Genomic DNA, 26,237 nt, shown 5'->3' with positions numbered 1-26,237 from the left:
TTCAGGCTGAAGGGGGGTCTCTATAACTATCAGACCTGCTTGCATGGAGTTAAATGACACACAGCTATCCTCAGGGGTTTCTTTTCCCCCAGGGGAGCAGATTCCTGAGGCACAGTTTGCTGCCCACTCGAGCGACTGTTTGGTCCCAGCACCTGCCGTTGGCCTTGTGACTGTCCTTAGAGATAATCCTTCCATTGACAGGCTTGCAGAGATGGCCAGCACAGTCCAAGGGCAATCTGATCCCCAAACCCAGCCGCTGGGTCTGTAGTGCATCGGCATTTCTCCCTGTTACCCCTGGCTTAAAGCTGGGGAGAGAGGGACCAGATTTTAGCTCCACATTGCACCGTTTCATCCCATCTCCATTCTCTCTGTTGGCAGCTGGAGGGCCTGGAGAGGAACGAGACGGAGCTGAACACCATTGAGGCGAAGAAGCTGGCGCACCGGCTGCGCGCAGTGACGGACCAGATGGAGCGCTACTTCGGCAACGACGTTCACATCACCTACCGCCTGCTGTCCCGCCTGATGGAGTTTGAGAGCAGGCAGCATGGCTTTGGCCTGACTGCCACCCAGGACGCCCACTTCAACGAGGTGAGCGCCCTTCTGGTTGGGAGGAGCCCTCCTCCTTACCCTTCCCTGCTGAGCAAGGCAGAGCTCATCGGCGCTGCCCCTTGGTCAGCCACAGCACAGCTTCTCTGGGACTTAAGGATGCTGCCTTCTCAGCCTCATCAGCCCCACCAGCCTGGGACTGTGGCTCTGAGCCCTGCGGAGCAGGGACCCTTACCTCCAGGTAGGATGGCTGCAGCCTTTGTCCCGGCTTGTGAGCCATTATGGGTGGTGCCTGCCCCATCTCATTGCTCCGTCCCTTTGTTACTCTGAGTAGCTAAAGGGTGTGAAGCCCATGGCGGGCAGGGGAGAGCCAAGGGGGTGCGACCGAGCAAGGGCCAGTGTGAATTGAGTGAGGAAACCCTTCCCATTCCTGCAAAGGGTGAGAGCCTGGGATCGTCTCCCAGTGGTGCGACGCTCAGCTCCGAGCACACCCCATCCCCCTTCTTTCCTGGCTCGCCTGCAGCAGGCAGGGGAGGTGACGGAGAGAGGAGGCGTAGAAGATTTCAAAGAAAGGTCTTTTCCCTTCAAGCCTGCTGAAGACTCTCCCTCTGTCTGCAGAACCTGCTGAGGGCAGGCAGCTCGGTGCTGGCCCTGGAGAACCAGGAGCACTGGGACGTGCTGCTGCAGAGCGACCATGGCAGCATGGGGCTGATGGAGCAGCTGAGAGAGTACACGGGCACGCTCGCCAGCAACATGAAACTCACCTACCTGAACCCCCTTGGCGTGGTGACCCCCAACATCAGTGAGTAGGCAGCAGGCTGGAAGCATTGCCAGGAGAGCAGTGGTGCAAGGCATACACTCTGACACCACACTTCAAAGAGTTAAAACGGGCACAAATGCCAATCGGAGGCCACGCTCCAGCTGTGATTGTCAGCTGAGGAGGGTGCAGCTGGTCAGCTGTTGAATGGGAGGCCCCCAGGAAAGCCTGAAGTGCTGCAGAAAGTGGTGGTCTTTCCTCTGAGTCAGCAGAGACTTGGGGTGCTGTGCTGCTGGAGGAGATCTAAAGCTAAACTCATGGCCCCCACCCCTTTGGGTCATGATAGCTCCCGTTGCTCTTTGTGAGAGTCGCGGTGTTACCCCCTCTGTCCTGGCCAAATCGCAGTGGTAGCAATTCCATTCCAGTTTATTCCCCCAGCAGTGTCAGCTAAAGAAGTTATTCCTTGCTGCCCTGAATGCTCCCCCAGGGGAGCTGCAAGCCAGTAGCTGGGTTTGGGATGGTGATTCTACCATGGTAAAGCTGCTGCCTATGTGTTATTATTTTGGGGGAGGTTTAGATTGGATATTAGGAAAAACTTTTTCACTAAGAGGGTGGTGAAACACTGGAATGCGTTACCTAGGGAGGTGGTAGAATCTCCTTCCTTAGAGGTTTTTAAGGTCAGGCTTGACAAAGCCCTGGCTGGGATGATTTAACTGGGAATTGGTCCTGCTTTGAGCAGGGGGTTGGACTAGATGACCTTCTGGGGTCCCTTCCAACCCTGATATTCTATGATTCTATGATTCTATGATTCCCAGTCTTCCATAAATCCTTTAGGAAAGGATCCACTGACCACAACCTTCTACAACTCCTCCTAAGTAAATACCCCCGCGGAAGGGGCCAGCATACCCTTGGCTACCTGCTGTTAGCTTGCTGAGGGTTTGCCATGGGGTTCTGATGACTAGAAGGCTGACTGGTTCCACTCTCCCCAAACTCACATGTGGATTTGGGATGTGCATCCATAGGTGGTTGTCTCACATGGAGCTGGGTCTCTCATGTGGTCCCATTAGGGACCGTATGTACGGGAGGGCACATGGGCCTTTTATAGTCCCCTTTTATAGGCCCAGCAAACTCAGTGAGTGCGTCGCTCCTGAAAGCGAGCACAGATAGAGCTAGCGAGCGCAGACGGGAGCTGGACATCCTTCTTGCTCCCCACAGCACTGCTCCCTGCCTCCGCTTTGCAAGTACAGACATGACCGGGGATCCACAAGTGACTGGTCTGAGCCCATCACACTGCACTTGTGACCTCAGCTGCATTTGAATTGCTTACTCCAAAGATAGACGCAAACGTGTTCATCCTGGCACCCTGAGCCCATCCCGTTGCAACGCTGTCCAGCCAGAGTAACGACCCTGGCTCCCTGAGCTCTCCCAGGCCCCTGATTCCTCTGTCTCTTCCCCACACAGTGCTCAGCATTGACCGCATGGAGAACCAGACCCACGTCCGGCAACGCTATCCCCGCTACCACAGCAGCCTTTTCCGGGGGCAGGCCATGTGGGACCCACACACCCACGTGGTGCTCCCGCTCTCAGTGCTTACACCCCCCAAAGTGGAAGGTAAGTGAACGGCCTCCCTGAGCCCCAGGGAATGGCCCTGGTGTACTGGCTGCCTCCCCAGCAGGCTCTGTTGGGCCTCTCTTCATGCCCTGCACTGTATTCAGTACCGTCTGCCCAAGGGACAAGCACTGCATGCAGGGTGGCTGGTGGGGGGACATGCAACTGCCAGATCCCCAGCCTGGGCTGTCTCCAGGGTCTGTCAGAGACCACCTGTATGTCTTACCCCAAAGGCTGCTGGCACCTCTTCCTGGACTAGAGGAGAGAGCTCCTCACTTCCTGAGCTGGGAGGGAGCATCCCATTGGTGCTCTGTCCTCCGGGCCCACAGAAGCTGGGAGCCTGCTGCGCCCTTGCAGGGAGTGTCTAGAATTGCTTCCTGGCGAGCTCTGGGAATAGCACCGAGTGCTGGCCTTGGGAGGCCGCCATGATGCAGGGACCCTGCAGATGGTATCCATGTCTTAGATGCCTCCCACAATGGGAGAACTGCTATGGCCCTGGACTTCTCTGGACTCCTCGCTGCAGCCCTGGCAAAGATGGATGGGGCTTTGTACAACTTCCTTCCCAAGAGACACCGTTGCGTCCCTTATGTAGTGCCCAGCCCTGGTACGTGGCTCATGAGCCATGGCCACGGAGATGGCCAGTGGCACCAGGCATTTCCTTCCCCTTGGCCCTACACTCTGCCTCAGACCGTTGTTACAGGTGCCTTTTCTGACCCAAGCTCTGCCCACAGCAGCCGCCATGCCCATGAGCAGGGAAGTGAACGACACAGTGGAGAGCTCTTCCCCAAAGCTGACCCTCCCGGAGCCCGAGCCTGCCGTCACCATCATCATCCTCATTATCTACCGCACCTTGGGGGGGCTGCTGCCAGCCCGCTATCAGGTGGATCGCCGCAGTCTCAGGTACTTTTTCACCCTGCCAGGACATGCACTCTCTATAGAGAAGGCAGCAAGCAACTGGGTACTGCCAGTTATGCAGGTCTGGGGTGCGGGACTTTTCAGGGTTCCAGCCTGGCTCATCTAACTGTGCGCAGTGGCCTGTTTGGAGGCTGGGGGCTCTGTCCAGAGCTGGTGTCTGCAACAGTGAAACCACTAGCACAACTGGTCCTGCTTGGCCCCCCCGTGTTGGCAGCCTTCTAAAAGAGGACAAGGACTGGATGGGCCACAGAGGATGAACTGCCCTCTCCCCACGGCCTAAGGCAGGGCTGAGGCTGGGTGGGCAGCATGCAGCATGCAGCCTGTCCTGTAGCAGCGGATGGGTTTCAGGCTGTCAGTCCAGCCCTTGTTAGCCCCCTGGCATTCTCTGAAATGCCAGGCAGGTCTGGGCGGCTGATGGGCTGAGTGACGAGGCCCTTGTCGTCTCTTGCAGACTGCCCAAGAACCCCGTCATGAACTCCCCCATAGTGAGCGTGTCCGTGTTCAGCAACCACACCTTCGTCCAGGGCACTTTGGACACGCCCCTGGTGCTGGAGTTCCGCCTACTGGAGACGGCCAACCGGAGCAAGCCCCTCTGTGTCCAGTGGAATCGTTCCAGCCAGTAAGTGCCCAGCCTGCCTGCGTCATGCTCCAGGCCAAGATTCTCACTAGCCCCGGGGTCATTCACTGCTGCAGCTTTCGAGAGGTTTAGTAAAAGAAACTGGAGAAGTTAACTAGTTCCCTGACTCTCCTGAACCATCCTTGTTTCTGTGTGCTGGGGCAGAGCTCTGTCACATAGCCCCCTTGCTAGGACAGAAGTGGGGGATCACCAGGGTGGTGGAACTGGCCCACCAAGGTGCTGCCTTCTGGCACATTGCACTGTCCCAACTGCTGAGGGCAGAGGTCACCAACTTCAGGCAGCACTGAGTAGATGCTTCAACATCCAAACATGGAAACATCCTGTTACACCCTGCCACCTTAGGAAGGGTAGAGAACCTGTCCAGGCAGCCAAAGAACCTCTGAGCAGCCCGATGCTCTGCAGGCTGCTCCTCACCTATGCACCCCCAGACCCCCCAGGGCCTGACAGGAGATGTGATTCTGAAGACCTGTTCCTTTGAGATTTCTCTGTGTTCTCTTACGGCTGCAGGACTGACCCTTCCGGTTTCTGGACAGCAAGGGACTGTGATCTCGTGTTCAGAAACACCACGCATGTGCGCTGCCAGTGTTCCCAGTTTGGCACCTTTGGGGTGCTGATGGATAGCTCCCACCGGGAGGTAACCCTACCTCTGCAGAGGCGGGAGGGAGGGGAGGAAGGAGCGGGAAGGCTGGGGGTGGGTGGCGGGGAATACGCAGTGGTGAAAACCAGAACAAGAGGATGTATTTCCATGAGGTTGTGCTGGCCACACCATGGACAAGGAGCAGAATGGAGCAGACCCTAATGCGGTGGGGAGCACGATCTAAACGCTGGATAGATCTAATCTATCCAGAACATTCAGGGTAGAACTCTGGGTTACACAGGTGCAGACAGTGCCCACTGCAGAAATGTAGCAGAAAATCCCAGGCTGCTTCTCCCATCCAATTCCCAGCCGGAGGGCGAGACCGTTGAAGCCAACACACGCTCATGCTTTCTTGCCTGACTCTGTCTTTTGTCTTTGGCTTCCATCTGCAGCAGCTGGAGGGTGACCTGGAGACCCTGGCCATTGTCACCTATTCCTTGGTGTCTCTTTCTCTTGTGGCCTTGCTGCTGACCTTCTCCTTCCTGACATGTCTGAAAGGCCTCAAGTCCAACACCAGGGGCATCCACTCCAACATATCTGTCACCCTCTTTTTCTCCGAGCTGCTCTTCCTCTTGGGCATCAACCGCACTGAAAATCAGGTAAGGGGAGGAGGAAACAGTCCTGAGTGCAGCTGGGTGGGATGGCGTCATCAGACCGGGGAGACCTAGAGGGTAGGAAGGAGGCCCAGGAGAACAGAACTGTTGGGTGAATGCAGCAGGAGTGTAAATGCTTTGCTAGTTCAGTCTCCAGTGTTTCATATTTTGACCTAGTTTGAATGGTGCCCCTGGGAGTCTTGCCTAAATCAACCTGAGCGCTGGAATCATCCTGCAGGATGCACCCTCCTGGGTTCATTGGGACGCATGGGGGAAGAGTGGGAGATTCCCCCAGGGAGGAATCTTCCCCCTAAATCCTCTTTTCGATGTAATCCAATCTTTTCTTTCTAGTGTTTCATACCACGCTCCTCACCATGGAATCCCAGCCCCTTTTAGGGCCCTGGCACCAGCCATAGCGTTGGGTCGTGGTGCCAACTCTCAGGCACAGGGCAGTAGGTTGCAACTTAGGACAGGCTGTTGCTAATCAAGAGAGGCCCATATCTGACGGGATGATGAGCTCTCTCTCCTGGAGGCTGTAGTGCAGGTGACTACAGGAGATTCTCCTGCAGCACCAACGGAGGAGCTCCTGGATCTGAGCTAGGTCTTTGGTTCAAGCCCCAGAAGTGACAGAGTGTTCCCCACATCCCTGAAGAACAGAAGGCATCACTCAAACCACCTACCCAGTGGATATCGACATGCGTGTCGGAGAGGGATACGAGCAGGGTTATGAGGCTGCTTGGTTTGGATGTGGGCTCTTTGGGGTGGGTTGTTCCAGAGTTTGTTACTGACTGTGGATCTAGCCCCTTTCTAGGAGGTTGGGAATCAGCAGCTTAGGTCAGGGGCATGCAACAGAGATACAGGAGTCCCACAAGCCAGCTCCCTGCTGGGCGTAGAGCAGAATGGGGATGTCAGAAATGCTCTGGGGGTGACTCTGCTGCAGTAAGGGAGATTGCCAGGCAAGGGAGGGCCTTTCCCAGCTGGATGGGCTGTCCACTCTTTGAGTGGTGATTTGCTCCTTTCAGTTCCTCTGCACTGTGATTGCCATCCTGCTGCACTACTTCTTCCTCTCCACCTTCGCCTGGCTCTTCGTGCAGGGCCTCCACATCTACCGCATGCAGACCGAAGCCCGCAACATCAACTTCGGAGCCATGAGGTTCTATTATGCCATTGGCTGGGGGGTGCCTGCCATCATCACCGGTGGGTACCGCACGCTGGGCAAAGATGCTTGGGAAGACAGGTTCCCTCTCTGAGGGATGGGGGGAGGAAATGGATAAAGCTCGCTATAGCATGGAAACTCCTTGGCCTTGGGCGATGCCAAAGGCATTGGCCTCAGAAACCCCATTTGGTCAAAGAGGCATGGGCCTCAGGCATGGGCATGGGCCTAAGAACTTGTCTCCTTTCTGATTCCGTGGGCATTGGCCAGCCTGAGTGTCTGGTGGGGGAACGTGAGTGGAGGGGATGTATGTGCATGTCTGTGGGCATCCATATTTGCCACTGTGTGTGTGTTTGTGCTGTATGGGTCTAGCCAGGAGCAACACTGCAGACAGATTCTAGACCATGGAGATACAGTCAGTGAGCTACAATATGTACAGGAGTTATCTGGGTCAAGGCAGCGATGAAGACACTATGCATTTATACCACTCCTAGTGTTTGACGTGGTAGGTGCCACAGCAGAGGGTGTGCTGTAGTTTTCTGGTGTGAAATGTCCGTGGGGTTTAGAAGCTGGGGTCTCACTCCTTCAGAAGAACCTACAAGGCTTTTCACCCTTTCTGGCCTGATGGCCATGAAGCTCCTGCCCTTCTAGGATTCACAGCATGAGATGCAAATGTTCTTTGGCTAATCATCTCGATCCATTTCCCAAGGTTCATCACCACTGGGGTCATGTGTTCCTGGCAGTAAATGCCCTGTTGTGGGGCTCTGCTGAGGTGGACATCTTGAGACAGTGAGGCATAGGACACAGACCTCACAAAGCAGGAGAGTCAGCTTAGCCATTGCTAGATATTTCTATTGCTATGGCAACTTGGCCAGAGGCACTGGCAGGAACCAAGGCGAAGGAGGAGCACTAGACGGGGAGTAAGGAGACATGGGTTCTGTCCCTGGTTCTGTCCCAGCTCTCTGTGGCCTTGGGCAAGTCATTTCTCCTCTGTACTGCAGTCTTCCCCATCTGTAAATGAGAACAATGATACTGATCTCCAAGGAGCGTTCTGAGGCTGCATTGACCAATGTTTGGTCTCTGCTTTGAGATCCTCTAGTGGAAGAGGCCATAGTGGAAGTGCAAAATGATCCCAATGTCTCCTAGGTGGCTGTGTCATGGAATTGACCTTTCCCTTTTCTCCCCCCGCAGGACTGGCCGTTGGCTTGGACCCAGAGGGCTATGGGAACCCAGATTTCTGCTGGATTTCTATTCACGATAAGCTGGTCTGGAGCTTTGCAGGCCCCATTACTGTCGTCATTGTGGTAAACTCCTCCCGTGTTTATACCGTGTCCCGGCCCACCCCACATGTCCTCCCCTTCTTTGCACTCCATGTGTCTGCTGCCTTGCCTTCTGCTTACCTTCCTCTGGTTTCTACTGCCTCTTCCTCTTCTCATTGCTGTCCCTCCTCTATTTATATTTCCTCTATCCCTGGAGCTTTGCTCCTTTCTCCTGTGCTCTCTTCCTCCCACGGGGCTTCCTTTCTTGTCACACGTCCCCAAGCCCAGGCAGCAGTATGTAGCCCAGAGAAGTGGGGCTTGTGTAGAGCAGGCAGAGGAGGAGGTGGATGAGTCCAGGTCTGCACAGAGTTCAGCTTCCCAGGTACAGGACCTTGTGGAGGCACATGATCGAGACACCAGGACTGGAGAGAGTGAAAGCCTCAGTGTAGGAGCAGCAGAGCAGCATCTAACCACTCTCTGTGCTTTCAGATGAACGGGGTGATGTTTCTGCTGGTGGCCAAGATGTCATGTTCCCCAGGCCAGAAGGAGACCAAGAAGAAATCAGTTCTGTGAGTATTGATTGGCCAGGATCTCAGTGGAGGGTCTGCTGCTCTGATCCCTTGCACAAATATCTGAACTTCTTTCCCTTCCCCACAAGCCATCCCCTGCTTCATCACTGTCAAAATCTGCCTAGCCTCCCTGTTACCCGGATTCAGCCTAGAAGTCGCCTGCCATTACTGCTTCTGTTGCCAATATCAGTCGCTTCTCTAACATCCGTCCTTTTCTCTTATCCCCACTCCCACAGCCCCTTCCTGACAGGCCCCCACATCTCACGTTATTCCTCTCCAGTCTGTCTATCTGCCCTCTGCTGAAAGGTAATTCCTCTCCCACTGCTCTGTCCATGTAAGTCCCCTGCTCAAACCCTATCACTGGCTCCCCATCACCTGCCATTTCCGCTTCCTGTCCCTGTATCCAGGGCTCCGATCCAGCCTCCATCTCAGTGCTTGTCTCTTGTTCTCCCCCTCTTGCTGCCTACACTCTTCCCAGCCCTCCTAAATGCCCCTTCTGCATCTTCTCCATGCATGCCTTCACTGCTTTCTTCCAAGCCACCCCTTAAGCCTCCCCTGAGCCCAAATGGTCACCCTGGGGTCTGAACTGTCCTGTCTGTCTCATCCAGAAGAGAAGCTCCTTGGGGCCAGGGCCGTGTCTTCCTACGTGCTTTGTCAGTGCTCAGCTAGTAGTGATCTGTCTAGACTGGGTGTGGGCCCACAAGGTGGAGACGTACTGCAGGGAGTGTATTGTCCCGCTGTGGTGCTGGCACGTGGTGTGGGGAGCTGGTGGCTCAGGACAGGAGTGTACTTCCCCTCTGCCTCTGTCTGTGTGTGATAGACTGTAGATTAACAAGAGATTCTAACCTCTGCGTCCCTGTCTCTGTCTGTGTGTGTGTATCTGTCTGCCTCTCTCTCTCTCTTTCTTTCCAGCATGACGCTGCGAAGCTCCTTTGTTCTGCTTCTAGTTATTAGCACTACCTGGCTCTTTGGCCTCTTGGCTGTCAACAACAGTGTCCTGGCTTTCCACTACCTCCACACTGTCCTCTGCAGTCTCCAGGTAACTCTCCATCCAGCCTGCCCCGGAGGCCAAGCAGCAGCTCTGCCCCTCCCCTCAGGGGAGCATCTCTCACTGGTGCCTTTGGACAAGGAACAGTGATGGGAAAATTTAAACAGTGGAAAGGCAGGTTAAAGGGAAACCAAACAGACAAGAGGAAAGCTGGAAAGCAGTAAGCTGGAGTCTGATGGCACCCACTCTGCAGAGTTCACCTGAGCTTCCTCCAGCTTTTCTATGCTACCGTCCCCAGCCCGGCTCTGCAGCCTTCCTGGAGCTCCCCTGTGCTCGGCTCCATGGCCCAGCCCAGCCCAGCCCTGGAGCTTCCCTGCTCTCCAGCTCCCCTGTGCTCAACTCCATGGCCCAGACCAGCCCTGGAACCTTCCTGGAGCTCCCCTGTGCTCTGCTCCATTGCCCAGCCTGGCCCTGGAGCTCCCCTGCTCTCCAGCTCCCCTGTGCTCTGCTCTATGGCCCAGCCCGGCCCTGGAGCCTTCCCGGAGCTCCCCTGTGCTCTGCTCCATTGCCCAGCCTGGCCCTGGAGCTCCCCTGCTCTCCAGCTCCCCTGTGCTCTGCTCTATGGCCCAGCCCGGCCCTGGAGCCTTCCCGGAGCTCCCCTGCTCTCCAGCTCCTCTGTGCTCTGCTCCATGGCCCAGATCAGCCCTGGAACCTTCCTGGAGCTCCCCTGCTCCTCTGTGCTCTGCTCCATTGCCCAGCCTGGCCCTGGAGCTCCCCTGCTCTCCAGCTCCCCTGTGCTCGGCTCTATGGCCCAGTCTGGCCCTGGAGCCTTCCTGGAGCTCCCCTGCTCTCCAGCTCCCCTGTGCTCTGCTCCATGGCCCAGACCAGCCCTGGAACCTTCCTGGAGCTCCCCTGCTCTCCAGCTCCCCTGTGCTCAGCTCTATGGCCCAGCCCGGCCCTGGAGCCTCCCTGGAGCTCCCCTGCTCTCCAGCTCCTCCCCAGCTCAGACCTGCTTTGCAGTATTACAGCAGCTCCCATGTTTTATTCTTTCCACTTCAAGCACTGCTGTACACTGAGCTTTTACTCAGCAAGAAGGTTTATTTTAGGAAAGCAACACAAAACAGATTCTTCCAAACATCTCAAATCCCCACCTGCTGATGGGCTCTGTCACTCACACGCGTGTGCACACGCACACACTGACTACACCTGCTGATAGACTCTGCCATTCACACGCGTGTGCACACGCACACACTGACTACACCTGCTGATGGGCTCTGTCACTCACACGCGTGTGCACACGCACACACTGACTACACCTGTTGCTGATGGGCTTGCTTTCTGTCATGTGCATGCACACCCAATGGCTGGTCATGCCTCTCTAGTATGCATGTCACAGAGACAAGCGGAGGTTGGTGCACACTTCAAACACATTGCAGACATTAACCCCTCAGCGCCTTGAGCTTCCCCCGGCCAGTCACCCTGTGGGTTTGGCCCTCAAGAGCCATCCCCCTTCATTAGGAGCATTACACAGACAGAGGGGTTCCCTTAGAGCAGCTGCCCTCCAGCAGTGACTGTGCCCCTCTGTTCTGTCATCACTCTCCTTCTCTGCTCACTAATCCACGGGACATTCTGGCTTCCTTTAGCTAAAGCCCTGTGCTGCCCTGGAGCTCCTGATTTCAGGGACCCTCTTGCTGCTCCGCTCACTCATGAACTGACTGCCCCCTCTAGTGGTCATTGTCCATGTTCGCCTTCTCATTCTATAGCCTAGCTCAGCTGTTTTCAACCTTTTTTTATTTGTGGACCCCTACAAAATTTCGAATGAAGGTGAGGACCCCTTTGGAAATCTCAGAACCCCCAGGGGTCTGCAGACCACAGGTTGAAAACCACTGTTCTATGGTAACCTTTCTATGTTCTATGGTAACCTTTTGTGGACCCCTTGGACATAGGCTAAAACCACTGCTGTAAAGGAGCAGAGACCTGCTGCACCAAGAAGAGACTTCAGTTGTAAGCCCAAATGAGTTGGTCCTTATGATTTAACGATGCCCCTTCTGAGCCAGCCCTGCTCTGAGACATAATGGGACAATAATGACCATCTTCAGAGGAGTTTTCATAAAATGGATCAGCAAAGAGTTGGGCCTATATTTGAAGTGGATGCACAAGGGCTGCTGGGAACTGCATGCAGGGGAAAGCTAACAGCCACCAGCACCCACTGTTTGAGCTACCATCCCAAGCTTTCTCTGTATAGCCAATTATCCCCCATCACCTCCAAAGCCAAGGCCTGCTAAGGCTCCTTGCTGTCACTGTGGCCCCCTGCTAGCAGCAGTGGGCCTGGAACCTCTGCTGTGTGCCCTCAGACTGCTCCCTAGTCACTGCGCACACAGCACAGAATCAGAGCTGCCTAGCCAAGTCCAGTTTCAGTTTTCCTCTTCCACTTACCCCATCACCCTTGGCAGCCACTCTCCTCTCTCCTCTTCAATGCCACTGGGCCCAGGAGCTTGCAGCAATCAGGCCCTCCTTGTAAGACTCTGGTGGCCCAGAAAGCAGCTAGGTCAACCTTGTGAGACCAAGCTCCTAGCACTGAGTCATTGTGCTGGCTGGAGCGTATTCATGTTAGTAACTGTCTGTAGCCCACAGCTCTGTCAGTCGCTAGCAATTCTACCCCAGAGCAGACACGCTGGTTCCTGAGGGAAGAAACTGGTTCAACCACTGCTGGGCCTCATGCAGCAGGTGGGATAGCATGGCAGGCACCTGTTCCCCTCCACCAGAGACCTACAGTGAATTTGGCCAGCAGGAAGCACTCTCCAAGGGGGAGCCGCTTGTCCCTTCCTCTGTTACAGGCTAATGAGTCATGAGTCTGGTCAGCACAGAAATGCCTCCACTCTGTGGCCCTGTTGCCCTATCAGGGGTCTAGATGCAGCACTCTGGACTATGCTGGAGGCCTGGGTGCGGTGTAGACGTGACTGACTGAAACACAAATAGCTGGATGCAGTGTCAGGCAGTGCGATTGAGGAGAGCTGACTGACTCTGTTAGCACACTCTTGAATGGCCAAACTCAGCCTTCAGCACTGCCCCATTGCCAGGAAGAGTGGAAGTGCAGGCTCCCCGGCTGTGCTGAGTGTTTCCCTTCCTTCCTCACTCAGGCTCACAGCCTCTCTTCCCCTCCCTCACAGGGCCTGGCCGTGTTGGTTCTGTTCTGTGTCCTGAATGAAGAGGTCCAGGAGGCCTGGAAACTGGTCTGCCTTGGCAAGAAGAGTCAGGGCGAGGAGGCAGCTAGATCTGTGCAGGTGGGTGTAGAAGGGCACTGCCCCAGCAAGCGAGCCCAAAGGCAAGGGCCTTCTCCGCACCTGAGCCTGCACTCTGCCTGAGAGGGAATCCCTCCCTGGGCCCACCCTCCCCACCAAGCATGCAGGTTAACTAGTCCTTTCTATCCTAAGAACATAAGAATGGCCATACTGGGTCAGACCAAAGGTCCATCCAGCCCAGTATCCTGTCTACCAACAGTGGCCAATGCCAGGTGCCCCAGAGGGAGTGAACTTAACAGGTAATGATCAAGTGATCTCTCTCCTGCCATCCATCTCCACCCTCTGACAAACGGGGGCTAGGGACACCTTTCCTTACCCATCATGGCTAACAGCCATTAATGGACTTTACCTCCATGAATTTATCCAGTTCTCTTTTAAACGCTATTATAGTCCTAGCCTTCACAACCTCCTCAGGCAAGGAGTTCCACAGGTTGACTGTGCGCTGTGTGAAGAAGAACTTCCTTTTATTTGTTTTAAACCTGCAGCCCATTAATTTTATTTGGTGGCCCCTAGTTCTTATATTATGGGAACAAATAAATAAACTTTTCCTTATTCACTTTCTCCACACCACTCATGATTTTATATACTTCTATCATATCCCCTCTTCGTCTCCTCTTTTCCAAGCTGAAAAGTCCTAGCCTCTTTAATCTCTCCTCATATGGGACCCGTTCCAAACCCCTAATCATTTTAGTTGCCCTTTTCTGAACCTTTTCTTATGCCAATATATCTTTTTTGAGTTGAGGGGACCACATCTGTATGCAGCATTCAAGATGTGGGCGTACCATGGAATTATATAAGGGCAATAAGATATTCTCCGTCTTAGTCTCTATCTCTTTTTTAATGATTCCTAACATCCTGTTTGCTTTTTTGACTGCCACTGCACACTGCATGGACATCTTCAGAGAACTATCCACGATGACTCCAAGATCTTTCTCCTGATTAGTTGTAGCTAAATTAGCCCCCATCATATTGTATGTATAGTTGGGGTTAATTTTTCCAATGTGCATTACTTTACATTTATCCACATTAAATTTCATTTGCCATTTTGTTGCCCAGTCACTTAGTTTTGTGAGATCTTTTTGAAGTTCTTCAGTCTGCTTTGGTCTTAACTATCTTGAGCAGTTTAGTATCGTCTGCAGACTTTGCCACCTCACTGTTTACCCCTTTCTACAGATCATTTATGAATAAGTTGAATAGGATTGGTCCTAGGACTGACCCTTGCGGAACACCACTAGTTACCCCTCTCCATTCTGAAAATTTATCATTTATTCCTACCCTTTGTTCCCTGTCTTTTAACCAGTTCTCAATCCATTAAAGGATCTTCCCTATCCCATGACAACTTAATTTACATAGGAGCCTTTGGTGAGGGATCTTGTCAAAGGCTTTCTGGAAATCTATGTACATTACGTCTACTGGATCCCCTCGTCCACATGTTTGTTGACCCCTTCAAAGAACTCTAATAGATTAGTAAGACATGATTTCCCTTTACAGAAACCATGTTGACTTTTGCCCAACAATTTATGATGTTCTCTGTGTCTGACAATTTTATTCTTTACTATTGTTTCAGCTAATTTGCCCGGTACTGACGTTAGACTTACCGGTCTGTAATTGCCTGTTCCAGGAGGTCAGTGGGAAAGACCTCAGCCAGACAGCCACCCCATAGCCGGGTCCTAGCCCCTCAGGCCATGTCTGAATTCATGTACTGTCATTCCCTGGGAGCCCTGTGCCTCCCGAAGAGGCTGGTGGGACCCTCGCCAATGAAGGAAGAGAACCCCTTCACGGTGCCTGAGACTGGAGACTCCTGAATGGACACAGGCCACCCCCACCCTTTGCAGTGTTGGGCAGGGAGAGAATCTCGAAACCCAGCTGCTGCAGTCTTCCTAACAAATTCTCCATGTGTCTCTTCCTTGCCAGGGCCCCAATGCCTATAATAACACGGCCCTGTTTGAGGAGAGCGGCCTCATTCGCATCACCCTGGGGGCCTCCACCATCTCCTCAGTCAGCAGCGTGCGCTCAGCCCACACCCATTCCAGCCAGAGGGGCTACCTCAGGTAGGAAGCAGCCAGAGGAAGAGGCATCTGGCTGGCCACTGGCTCACAGCCACAGCTGAGAAACTACAGACATGGAGGGGGATGGGAGTGGGGCCCACCATGGAATGGAGAGAGCATTGCCTTCTTCTGGAAATGCAGGTGTCACCTCCTGGCCCTTCTGGACCATTGCTACCGATGCCTCCTCTGCTATGACCTTCAATCCTGACACTCCCCACACAGCTCTGCTGACTTACATCACTCCTGACCCACTACAGACCCTAGTTACTCCAGTCCTGAGCTCTCCACAGCTCTGCCAGTGCCCCCCACTCCTGCCCTGCAGCATTCCTTGCTGTTCCAGTCCCTCACACCCCCTCCCCCCTGCAGGGCTGTTGACCTCTCTGCCAGGCACAGATATGAGTATGGGAGATGAGAGGAGAGCACTCCTTTACCCCAGGACAGGGACAGGTGCTGCCAGGTGAGGACTTGGGGTCTGAGCGTTTTTGCCATGTGTGTTTCAGAGAGAATGTGATGGCGCGTCAGGGCTCAGCCTTGGATCACAGCCTGCTTGGTCACACCGGCCCCACGGACCTCGATGTGGCCATGTTTCACCGTGATGCAGGGGGAGGTAAGGCTGAGACCCAGCCGGCTCACCCCTGGGACCTGCCTGTGCATGTGAGAAGGCTCCCTGCTGCCCAGAAGCTGCCCTAGCAAGTGGCATTTCCCCCATTAGTGAGCAGCCTTTGCACACTGAGCACCTGCCACTCCCAGCAGCCTCACTCCAACTCCTGAGTACGCTCAGCCTGTGGGGAGGAGGGAGTGTCCAGGGTCACTGAACAGAGCCCCCCTTGGGCCAATTATTTTCCCAGGGTGAAAACAACAGCACAGGCCTCCCAGGATGCTGGGGCCCTGGCTTCAGCTAGGCAATGTCCAAACACAGGGTCTGTGTTTTGTGCCAGTGGAGTGCTAGATTGGGGGGATGTAACCCCGGGACACTAGCAGGCAAAACCCCAAAACCAAGCTTCCTTCCTTCCCTGCCCTGCTCAAAAGCCATCCGATTGCCCCCATCCCCACTGCTTCCATCCTGCATGTGCCCCGGCAGACCAAGACTCTGACTCAGACAGTGACCTTTCCCTGGATGAGGAGCGCAGCCTTTCCATCCCGTCGTCGGAGAGCGAGGAGAACGTGCGCCTCCGGGGCCGATTCCAGCGCCAGTTCAAACGGGCAGCGCACAGCGAGCGGCTCCTCACCAACCCCTCCAGCACCACTCCCAAAGGCAAGGACTACGCAAGAGCCCTGCCACGGGCTAGGGGCCCAACTGGGTCTAAGCAGCTTGGGAGGGAGGGAGCATGGGGGGACCAAGCTGAAGGTCTCCCACAGAGCGTGTTTCCAATGTAGCCGCTGTCTGATGCGATGCAAGGTCTCCCAAAGGCAAAGGTTCAAGGTCCTGGGAGCAGTCCCCATTGGCAGGGAGGGGTTAGTACCACCTGGAGATGCGGTGACTCCAGCAGAGGCAGGGAAATTGCCTCATCCCTCCCATTTGCTGGTTCTGCTCCTGCAAGCCCCACAGCACGTTACTGGTGGTTAAGCAGCCCTTGGGACTGTATCCCAGTGAGTATCGTAGCAGGCCCTGCTCTGTTTACAACTCGGGATAACTCTGATGCCCCCCCTCCCCCGTTGTGTTGCACTGTTCTTCTCCAGATGTGGATGGCAATGACCTGATGTCCTATTGGCCAGCGCTGGGCGAATGTGAGGTTCACCCCTGCTCTCTGCAGAAATGGGGGTCTGAGCGGAAGCTGGGCTTTGACATCAACAAGGATGCTGCCAACAACAACCAGCCAGACCTGGCCCTGACCAGTGGGGATGAGAACTCCCTCACCCAGACCCAGCGCCAGAGAAAAGGTAACTAGACTCAGAGCAGTCAACCTAGTGCTCCCTTGGTGGGCACATATCCAGCTGCCAGCCAGCACAGTGTCCCACTGGCTGCACCCCCAGAGTCTCCCCATGGCCCCTACCTGGCATACCCAGCATCTGCCTGGCAGTGCTGGGCTCAGCAGACTCATGGTGTTGAGCAGAGCAGTCAGTGAATCCTTTGCCTGATGCTGGAGAGCCACGTCGCTCCCCCGAGCACTCGGATGTCATGGGGGACAGCATCCAGGTGACTGTTGCTGACAGGTTGGCAGGCCGCATTAGAACTGTCCTGTCCTTGTCCCGGACAGTCTGTTCATTGCCCACAGGGAACAGCAGGCTCCTGCGGCTCTCAGCGGAGGTAACACAGGAGCTATTATGGAGATGCTTGGTTCTTCTCTTCTAAATCTTTTATTCAGCTACAAGCTCTAGCCCCGGTGGCTGGGACAGTTCCCAAAGCAAACAGGGAATGTAACAGTGGGCTTGGCAGTCAATCGACAGCTGAAGAATAGCTGCCCTTTGGGCCAAGGCCATAAGTAACTGCACTGAGAAACAACAGGCTGCAGGCAGGAGAGTGCAGACCAGTGCTGAGCTGGCCATCCACCCGTAGTCAGAAAGAGGGGAGAGAGCCTGAGAGGCTCAGAGAGAGCGAAGGTGTAAGGAATGGAGACAAGGGGGAAATTTCCCTTGGCTGGACTGGAGCTATAACTTCCCCTACGTGTTGCCAAGGGACAGAATGGGAGGCAGTCTTGGTAATGTCTCCTCTGCTGTTTTAAGCCAAGAGTGCCGCACTCTTAGAGGCAAGCCACTCACAGGAGTGGCTTCTCCTCATGTCTAGTAGACTGGGACATGCGTCCATTGTGGAGGTGAGGTGGTGCTGGGCCACATGGTGGTGTGATCTTGAAAGCTTTGCAACATGCAAACACAGGTGGCAGTTTCCTCCATCCTGGGGTGATCTCGGGGAGGAGCAGGGCCGCCCAGGCTGCCAAGCCGAGTTCTTTGTCCTTGCTTTCTTGCAGATAGTGAGGAGGGTTGTTTGTGCTGTCACAGAGATTCTCTTCACTTTCTGCTTTGTTTCTGTACAGGGATTTTGAAGAATCGCCTCCAGTACCCTCCAGCTCTGCAAGGCTTACCATCCGTTGGCAGAATGACCAATGAGCTTTCATGGTACAAAACATCCACCCTGGGTCACAGGGCTGTTCCTGCTGCCTCTTATGGCAGAATCTACTCTGGTGCAGGCAGCCTCTCTCAGCCAGCTAGCCGGTACTCTTCCCGGGAGCAACTCGACCTGCTGATGAGAAGGCAGATGTCCAGAGAACAGCTGAGCAGGAACGACGCTGGGGAATACTTGGAAGCTGTACGCAGCAGGCATGGGTCCAGGGAGGAACTAGACACCATTCTCAACAGGCCTGGATCAAGGGAGCAATTGGACACTATCCCTAGTAGGCATGGGTCTAGAGAACATCTGGAAAATATACCCAGCAGGCATGGGTCTAGAGAAGACTTAGATACATTAGCTTCCAGGCCTGATCAGAAAGATCATGGGAATACACTACCCAGGAAGTGGGGTTCTAGAGACCATCTAGATACTTTACCCAGTCAATTTGGCTCAAGAGAACTACTAGACTGTGGGCCAGTAAGAGAGGTCTCTAGAGAGTGGCTCAACACTTTGCCTAACAGGCAAGTATCTAGAGATCGAGTGGACACTTTACTAAGTCGAGACATTTCTCGAGAACAATTAGATCTGCTTTCAGGAAGACAGCCTTCAAGGGACCAGCTAGCATTAGCTAGACAAACTTCAAGAGAGCAGTTGGACTTTTTATCCAGAAGATCTAATTCCAGAGAGCACCTGGATACAGTGCCTAGTAGGCATCCATCACGGGAAAATCTGGAGTTTTTTTCTAGAAGACAGCTGTCCAGAGAAAATCTAGAACCACTTTCTAGAAGGCTTCCTTCTAGAGAAAATCTAGAACCTCTGTCTAGGAGACAGCCTTCTAGGGAAAATCTGGAAGCAATCCCTAGCCGACATCCTTCCACTGAGCAATTAGATATCCTTTCTTCCATCCTTGCTTCTTTTAATTCTTCTGTCCTGTCCTCTGTGCAATCCTCCAGTACTCCCTCTGGCCCACAGACCACAGCAACTCCTTCTGCTGTGCAGACTTCCTCAACGCCTTCTGTGCTGTGCCCGTCACCACCTCTCTCTGCTACATCCCACAGTATCTCTGAGCTGTCGCCAGATTCAGAGTAAGTATTTCCACTTCTCCAAGGCAGCTTTTGGGTCAGTCCAGTCCATGCTGTGAGTTAGCCAGAGGATAGTTTGTATCTTCTAGCCACTTGGTTGCTCTTTTGCCCCTGGTTTGTGTGGTAACTGAGTATTACCACCTGATCTGAAAGCACAAAGCTTCCTGGTGAAACGGGATCAACCCCCGTAGGATGAAACTAGGTCCTAAAAGTACCTACTGGTTGTGATGCTCTGTAGTACCCCGTCGCACCAGTGCAATGGGTGGAAGTGCTAACGTCTCTAAAGGGGCAGCTGTCCCATGGGGCGCCCCGTGCTCCTCTGGCACCTGAAGATGCTGGGGCTTAGCATCCATCCTGGCACACGTTCTGGGTACTGAGAGAGGGGAAGTGGCTCTGAGCTATGCGTTTTAGAATGCGTGGCAGGGTACAGATCTGTCTGTTGCCTTCAGCTGTACACGGCACAGGCACTTGGGTGAATGGGTATGGCCAAGGGAAAAGATCTGTATTCTGTTTCTTATATGTGCCTGGCCTGGTCATTGTTCTGGGAGCCACAGCCAGACCCTGCCCTCATCCTTAGCACTATTTATCGCACCAGGAGGTGAGCATGATGCTTTCCCAAGCCCCTGGCCAAGCAGGGAGAGCACAGGGAGTGTCACTTGGGCCTGGGGAGTAAGGTACCAGAGGCTACATTTGTTAATTTTGTTTCCTTTTCCCCGAGAAGAATAACAAGAAGTGAAGGTCATTCCTGAGGGGCCCGAGCTGCTGCGAGAGCAAAGGAAGAAGCAGGGATGATTGCCTGGCCAGACACTTTCAGCAGAGGTTTGGAGTCTCTGGGTGCCAGGCACCTACAAGGAAAGAACTGATGATGGTGGTCAGAGGCCCAAATTCACCCCGCCCTTCCCACCCATCGGTTCTGGAGAACTCGTGGGGGGAGAGTCAGGCAAACCATCTCTGGGAGGAAGCGGTCTCAGGTACCTCTGCACCAGAATGGAGCTGCACTGACCTATCGCCTGCTCAACAGGGCACTCCCAGAGGCGGGGAGAAGTACAACACCATGAGCAAACCCAGGCTGGTGCCGCTGGTTACATATCAAAAGCAAACAGACAGAAATCTTCCTTTCTGAACCATTTCTACACTCTGTGTGTGTGTGTGTAAGAGAAAGGGAGAGAGAGAGAGAGAGAGGGCGGGGTGGGGTTGGCCACAGAAGATGAGGCAGGGGAGGGTTTTATACATTTTGTATCTTTGTAATCAGAGAGAAGAGAATTTCTATGGTTATTTTTACGGAATGTTCTGTTCCCGTTGCTGTGATGCTGACAGTGTTTGTCTTGACAGCGACTCCCAGCTGTGACTAGAGGGGCTGCTGCTGGGCTTTCCACAGTGGGGCTGTGCGTGTGGAAGCCCAGATCCCAGGGAGCGGCTTTCTCCAGGCTTTCCTTTGTGTTGTGTCCTGTCCCCTCCCATCCCATGTCTGGCTCACACTAGTGATCACAGTAGCAGACATATGGGACAGAAAGGGTAGCCCTGGGTGAGCACTACACATCCTGACCTGCAGTACTCCCTGCTCTTCCTGCCAACACCCCTGTCATGCTGCTCCCAGGGCCAGTCCCACTCTCTCCCAGCATCCTGGATTTTCTAGTCCTGCATATACTGTAGCTCATCAATGCATTTCAGCTCTCAGGAGAAGTCTCCTACTGTCTGAGTGCTGAGGAGAGGCTACCAGTTGCGTCCAGCTGGACTGAGTTTTGTGCTGGGTAGAAGCCCATGTTTGTGTTAGAGCTGTGTTGTGTCACACAGCCATTGTTCGAAACAGGGGCAGAGTGGGAACGCCTGCTGAGTTCATAGGGTTAGAATGCAGGAAGGCAAAAACGATCTGTGAGAGCTCCTGCCGAATGAAACAAGCCCCTGAGAAGCCTTCCCAAGGAGCCTCCACTCTGCGCCTCTCCCCGAGTGTCCATCTCCAAACGCCCGAGTCCCCAGCAGGCCCCTCTCAGCAGGGAGGATGGGGAAGAACACTGATTTCTGTTAGCCACCATCATATGTGCAGTGTCCTCTTTTTTCCTAGTATTGACTGGAGCAAACCCCTTCCATCCTCACATCCCCAGGAGCCTCTGCGTTACAGACTGGCTCATGGGGAGAGGATGGACACCACTCTCCATGGGAGCTAGATCTACTGCAGAATAGTGGGGAAATTTCTCCTGTGCAGTCTCCCAGAGTGGGCAATTCCCCAAGTCCCAGGTTAGCACCAAGTGGCCCACAGGGGAGGAGATTGGAGATGGGCCCAGCCAGCCAGGGAGCATGGCTGGAGGGTGCTGGCCAGGGCAGCATTGTTGCAATAGAGGAGCAGCCTCTTATCTCCATTTTATACTCCAGTCCCTAGCGCACAGGAGCCAGCCTCCCTTGGCCTGTACTGCAGGCCGCACTCATAGTAAGCCTATCCCCTGGCGGCTCCATGTGCATGTCCACGCATGTGCACCCCTCCCCGCCGTCCCAAGGCTCCCCTGGCAGCAGTGGTAGCTGCTCTGTCTGCTGCAAAGGCCCACAGCTCAGAACGGCCTGAAAGTTGAGAGGGAGAGGGCAGCTGTTTTCAACACACTGTAGTTTGACATTTAAGCCACCCTGACGGCTTATCCTTCCTCCCCACACTAAAGGGGATGAGGGCTTCGATTATCCCAAGGACTCCCTCGTGCTCCCTGCTATTTTATATGCTGGATTTGTGCTAATTGAACCCGACATGAAAATGGAAGTAAAAGAAAACTTGCCAATGGCCCCCACCTCCCCCCAGCCCTCTTTGACTGGTGTATTGCTGCTCGTTTCCCCAGAGGCACAGGCATTACCTCCCCCTGCCATGGGCAACAGTCTGTGCCTGGCTGTACTCTCTCAACCACCAATGCCGTCCATTTTGATTGTCAAAAGCAATGTGTTTACTAAAGTGAGCATGGGGTGCTATCTGTCTCTCTCCAGGCTGCAGCCCTCAGTGGCCTCGTGTGTCTTGCTCTGGTTATCACCCACTTAGAGAGTAATGACACCCTATTTACTGCCTTATTACCATAGAACACTGTAGCGTAACGTTGACTCGAATTATGTAATGTTTACACAAGGAGAGTTTTTCCACTGATTGAGCAAACAGGATGGAAGGTGGTTTGCATCCTCTGAGACCTGGCCACCCTGGTGCTGCCGATGCCACCACTAGCAGGAGCCTTGGAAATGCTAATGGTGATTGACAACTGTATTCTCAAATACACTCCACAGTTGGCAGCTGGTGCAAAGGGCCTGGTGACCTTCCAGCCTGCGACCTGAGCAAAGTGTGCGCAGAAGGAGGAGAACCTCTGCCTTGGAAGTGATTGATCAGAGCTGCCTCATGGCCTGCGTCTGACGTGAGCAAGGCCCTTTAGGAGTGGAGGAAACTTCCCGCACCTGCCCTGGTTGCATTGCCCACCGCAGCATTGCAGCTCACACATTCACTCTCCTCGACTGGCTGTGGAGACTAGGGCAGCATGCTGCAGCCCCGCCCCCCAAGATGGGCAGATGGGCAAGAGGGCTACACACACCTACTTGTTTACAGAAATGAAGCTCTAATGTGCAGTGGAGCAGAAAGCACAGGCCACGATATTGGCCTTCTGTCTTGAAATAGCAGGTTCTGACAACACTGGGGAATGCAGACTCCCCATCTGTGCTGGTCACCCTCTGGCGCGTTCTCAGTGCCATGTTCCTTTCAGGAAAGATCTTGTTTACACTGTTTCTTCAGGCTGTATATAACCAGGACCTAGAGCTCTGTTTGTTACACTGATTTCTACAACTGCATCTTTCTTCAAATGCTGTTTGTACCGTCCATCCTGTTGTGAGTCCATGGGGATCTGTGCCACTTATTATCACCAAAAAGTTGGGTGGGTTGGCTTGGAACTGGGTTTTGAATGGAACCAATTTTCTGTGGAATTGTTTTTCTGGAGGGGTTGGTTGGATGAATGGTTTGTTTACACTCCAGGGGCATTTGTTCAGTGAGGGATGGCTGTGGGAGATCACAACCCTGTGTTCAGGAGAGGCAGGTGCCAATATAGCTCTGGGCTGAAGCTAGCTGACATGGGCAGGGCAGGTTGATTCTGAGACCATAGCCATTAACCCTTAGAACGCTGCTGCTTTCCAGCCTGCCACCCAGGCTATATCCGCACCTCCGAAAGCTCCCCAGGAAACATCCATGCAGAGCTTTCCACGCTGGCTGCACTGCTGAGTGAACACAGCCCCCATCTTCAGCCCTGTCCAACACTAGCCAGCTTGTGACTTTGGGGAGAAGGGCAGGATCCTGCTCAGGCCCGCAGGTGCCTCCCTCTGACTCTTTGTAGATGACAGGAATTCACACAACTGCCTAATGGTGAGCTAGTGACATGTGCCAAAAAAGAGAGAGCAGCAACAATGTTAGCCTTGTGCCAGGCCTTGCTGGCCTTTCCTGTGCCACTCCAACCTGCTGCCTTGCAGCTCAGAATGTTCTGGGGAGGGGAGACCCCCCCCTCCATCTTTGGAAGCTGTGCTTAGCTAGTGACTCTGCAGATTATTCAGCTGTGGAGTGCATCCTCTGGTGGGTTGGTTGTCTCCTCTCCTTTGCCCGGTTTGTTGGCAGGGAGCAGAGAGGCCCACGGGCTCCGTCCCTGGCTGTGTAAAATTGTACCATGAAAGCCCCAGATTTGAAAATAAAATTCTATAAATCAGTCGTGGGCTCCCTCCTGCGTCTCTCTCTGCTCCGGAGTTCAGTTCGTTCCGTCGCTATAGCCGTCTACAGCACAGGAGCCCAGCGTGCTCCACAGCCTGTCCGCAAACAGCACCGCTGTGACCAGCCACATCGGGTGTGGAGGGAAGAGACCAGCAGGAACACAGCATGCTGCACACTGGAGTGGGGGAAGGGGAAAATTTAAGCAAGGATGCAAGTGGGAAAGCCCAATTCTGGAGAAATACCCCAAGCTCTTTAATAACTGTGCAGAGGAGATGGGCACCTGGGCTTGAAAGTCTGACCCAAAAGACCCATGTACCATACAGTGCATGGACATCAATTAATCTTCCTGGATTAGCCAGCCAGCTGCCACTCTGATCAGCTGGCACAGAGTCTGGGCCCTCCCACCACTCCAGCTGCCCCACTTAAAAGGGCACTATGCAAAAGAAGGGTGGGTGGATGGAAGCGAGAGAGCTTCTGAGTCTGCCTGTGGGTGGGAGGGGATGAGACAGACGGGGGATGTGCAGGCACTGGGGTGTGAGAAGGGAAAAATGGGGGGCACTGGGAGTAGGAGATGTTTGGAGTAATAGCGAAGAGCCCAGCAGTTAATTGGAAAGCTGACACTGCAGCCTCCTGCAGTGCTAGGGCCATATAAACACCTACAGTCCAGCTGGGCCCATCCAGACCCCACAGCCAAACACCCCAGCACCGTAGCAGAGGACAGACTCCATGCCCAAGCTAAAGTTGGTAGGCAGCCCAGCGCCCTTGTGAGATGAATTCAATTGCAGGAGCAGGGCAGGCACTCTGCAAAACTCCCCCACTCAGCTCCCTTGTGCCAAGGCGCACAGCCCATGAATCACGACCTGGAAGCCTTAAGTCAGCAGAACTGTCCTTGGCTGAGCAGGGATCCTGCAGGCAGGATGTGTTCCCAGAAAGCTGGGGGTCAATTTCCCCCTTTTCAAGAGGCATTCGAGCTGGGTGAGTGCATGAGATGTGGGACAATATGCTTTTATCCCTCCGGCAAGCGCAGGCTCCTTGTAACGTCCAGCCCCGCACAGCCATGTCGGAGCTCTGTGATTCCTGCACCGCCAGCCTGTAGTTGGAGAATAGCTTCTCCCTGCACAAAGACAAGTGGCCACAGAGACCCAGAGGAGCCTCCCTTCAGGTTTCTCTTTTCTAGGTCTCCTCATTTGTTGTTCTAGGGCAGTGGTCCCCAACCTGTCTGTGGGAACAGCATATTCCTAGTCCCAGAAGACTGTGGCGGGCGCCAGACACCCTGCCGCTGAAATGCAGCAACGCTTTTCGGCGGGCGGCTCTTTGGCGGCCGTGCTCAGTGGCGGCATTTGTCCTGCGGGCGCACACAATTGCCCCGGCAGGCGCCATTGCGCCCATGGGCACCGCATTGGGGACCCCTATTCTAGTGCATGTGAAGGTGAGGGCCGAGAGCACTGGCCAGGCCACGACAGCCTGGGCAGGCTCTGCACGGCACCTCAGCCCTACTGTGCTTCCCCCACCCCCATCCAGCTCAGCCACTGCCCCAGGCGCCTCACCTGCAACCCTCTGCTACCCAGTCCTGGGCCCTCCACACAGCCCTGCCCAGGCCCCTTTAGTCTGACCTGCAGCCCAGAGCCTCCTGGCACTGCGAGGGTCTGCTCTGGGCTGAGGGGCCCCTCCCAGTAAGGGAGGCTCAGTGTGTGATTGTGGGCCAATTCCCCCACCTGGCTCTTTGTGCCACCGCATCCCCCAGAGCCAAGGGGTGTAAAATGCTTTTCTGAGTGGGCAGCATTTTGCACTCATGGGGCCCTGCTGTGAGCAACTCCAGCAGCAGTCAGCCCGAGGGAGCCTCAGGAGTTGAACGCATTTGTAGTGACGAGTGGGTACAAATAATATCAGATGGTTCAAAGCGGCAGCTTCTCAAGAACCAAGGGGTCAGCTCTGTGCCAGGGGAGCAGCACCATTACTAAGCCACAGTCCACTGACAGCAGGAGATCAGTAAGTGTTTACAAGCTAGAGATCATGCCTGAGCCCTGTCTGACCAACAGCCCCTCCCTCTCCTGCCAGCACTCCTACACAAGATCCTGTTCTCCAAGGAACAGGAGTAAGAGCGGGGCCAGGAGAAAGCCATGAAATCGAGTGCAAAGGGTACTGTAGACCACCACTAGATTAGACACCTGCCTCTCCTTTATTACTGAAAAAAGGGCCTTTCCCAGAGCACCCTTTGCCAGGTTTGGCTAGCTGGGGTTTGAGTCTCCTCTCCATGCTGCGTTGCAGCGTCCGGAGTAACCCCATTGAAGCCAGCAGAGTTACTCCAGGTACAATCTGTATAGTGGGGAGAAGAATTAGGCCCACTGGGTCAGTTTAAACAATTTCTAAGAGCTGTGATCTCTAAATTCCTTAC

The 26,237-nt window shown here is 54.3% G+C and overlaps 1 protein-coding gene across 3 annotated transcripts in view; it reads left to right on the top strand.

The window, feature by feature from the left end:
- The window catches only part of CELSR3 (cadherin EGF LAG seven-pass G-type receptor 3), a 72,132-nt gene extending 48,292 nt beyond the window's left edge, over window positions 1-23,840 (top strand). The window contains exons 18-35 of one of the 3 annotated variants that reach the window (XM_073351418.2): window positions 379-588; window positions 1,165-1,348; window positions 2,765-2,914; window positions 3,646-3,811; window positions 4,278-4,445; window positions 4,971-5,097; window positions 5,493-5,699; window positions 6,716-6,890; window positions 8,038-8,150; window positions 8,595-8,674; window positions 9,587-9,713; window positions 12,833-12,946; window positions 14,879-15,015; window positions 15,513-15,619; window positions 16,094-16,267; window positions 16,693-16,893; window positions 17,985-19,143; window positions 19,862-23,840. In XM_073351418.2, coding sequence (XP_073207519.2) covers window positions 379-588; window positions 1,165-1,348; window positions 2,765-2,914; window positions 3,646-3,811; window positions 4,278-4,445; window positions 4,971-5,097; window positions 5,493-5,699; window positions 6,716-6,890; window positions 8,038-8,150; window positions 8,595-8,674; window positions 9,587-9,713; window positions 12,833-12,946; window positions 14,879-15,015; window positions 15,513-15,619; window positions 16,094-16,267; window positions 16,693-16,893; window positions 17,985-19,143; window positions 19,862-19,889 — 3,627 coding nt within the window. In that variant the 3' untranslated portion in view covers window positions 19,890-23,840. Of the gene's footprint in view, window positions 1-378; window positions 589-1,164; window positions 1,349-2,764; window positions 2,915-3,642; window positions 3,812-4,277; window positions 4,446-4,970; window positions 5,098-5,492; window positions 5,700-6,715; window positions 6,891-8,037; window positions 8,151-8,594; window positions 8,675-8,910; window positions 8,981-9,586; window positions 9,714-12,832; window positions 12,947-14,878; window positions 15,016-15,512; window positions 15,620-16,093; window positions 16,268-16,692; window positions 16,894-17,984; window positions 19,144-19,861 lie in introns of those variants that run through there. The other 2 variants (XM_073351417.2, XM_078853592.1) reach the window with 2 other exon arrangements.
- Window positions 23,841-26,237: the final 2,397 nt, after the last annotated feature.

This window comes from Lepidochelys kempii, chromosome 7 (assembly GCF_965140285.1).
Source record: "Lepidochelys kempii isolate rLepKem1 chromosome 7, rLepKem1.hap1, whole genome shotgun sequence".
Classification (NCBI taxonomy): Eukaryota; Metazoa; Chordata; order Testudines; family Cheloniidae; genus Lepidochelys; species Lepidochelys kempii.
Note: the sequence above shows the minus strand (reverse complement) of the source record. Positions and strands in the feature narration are given on the sequence as shown.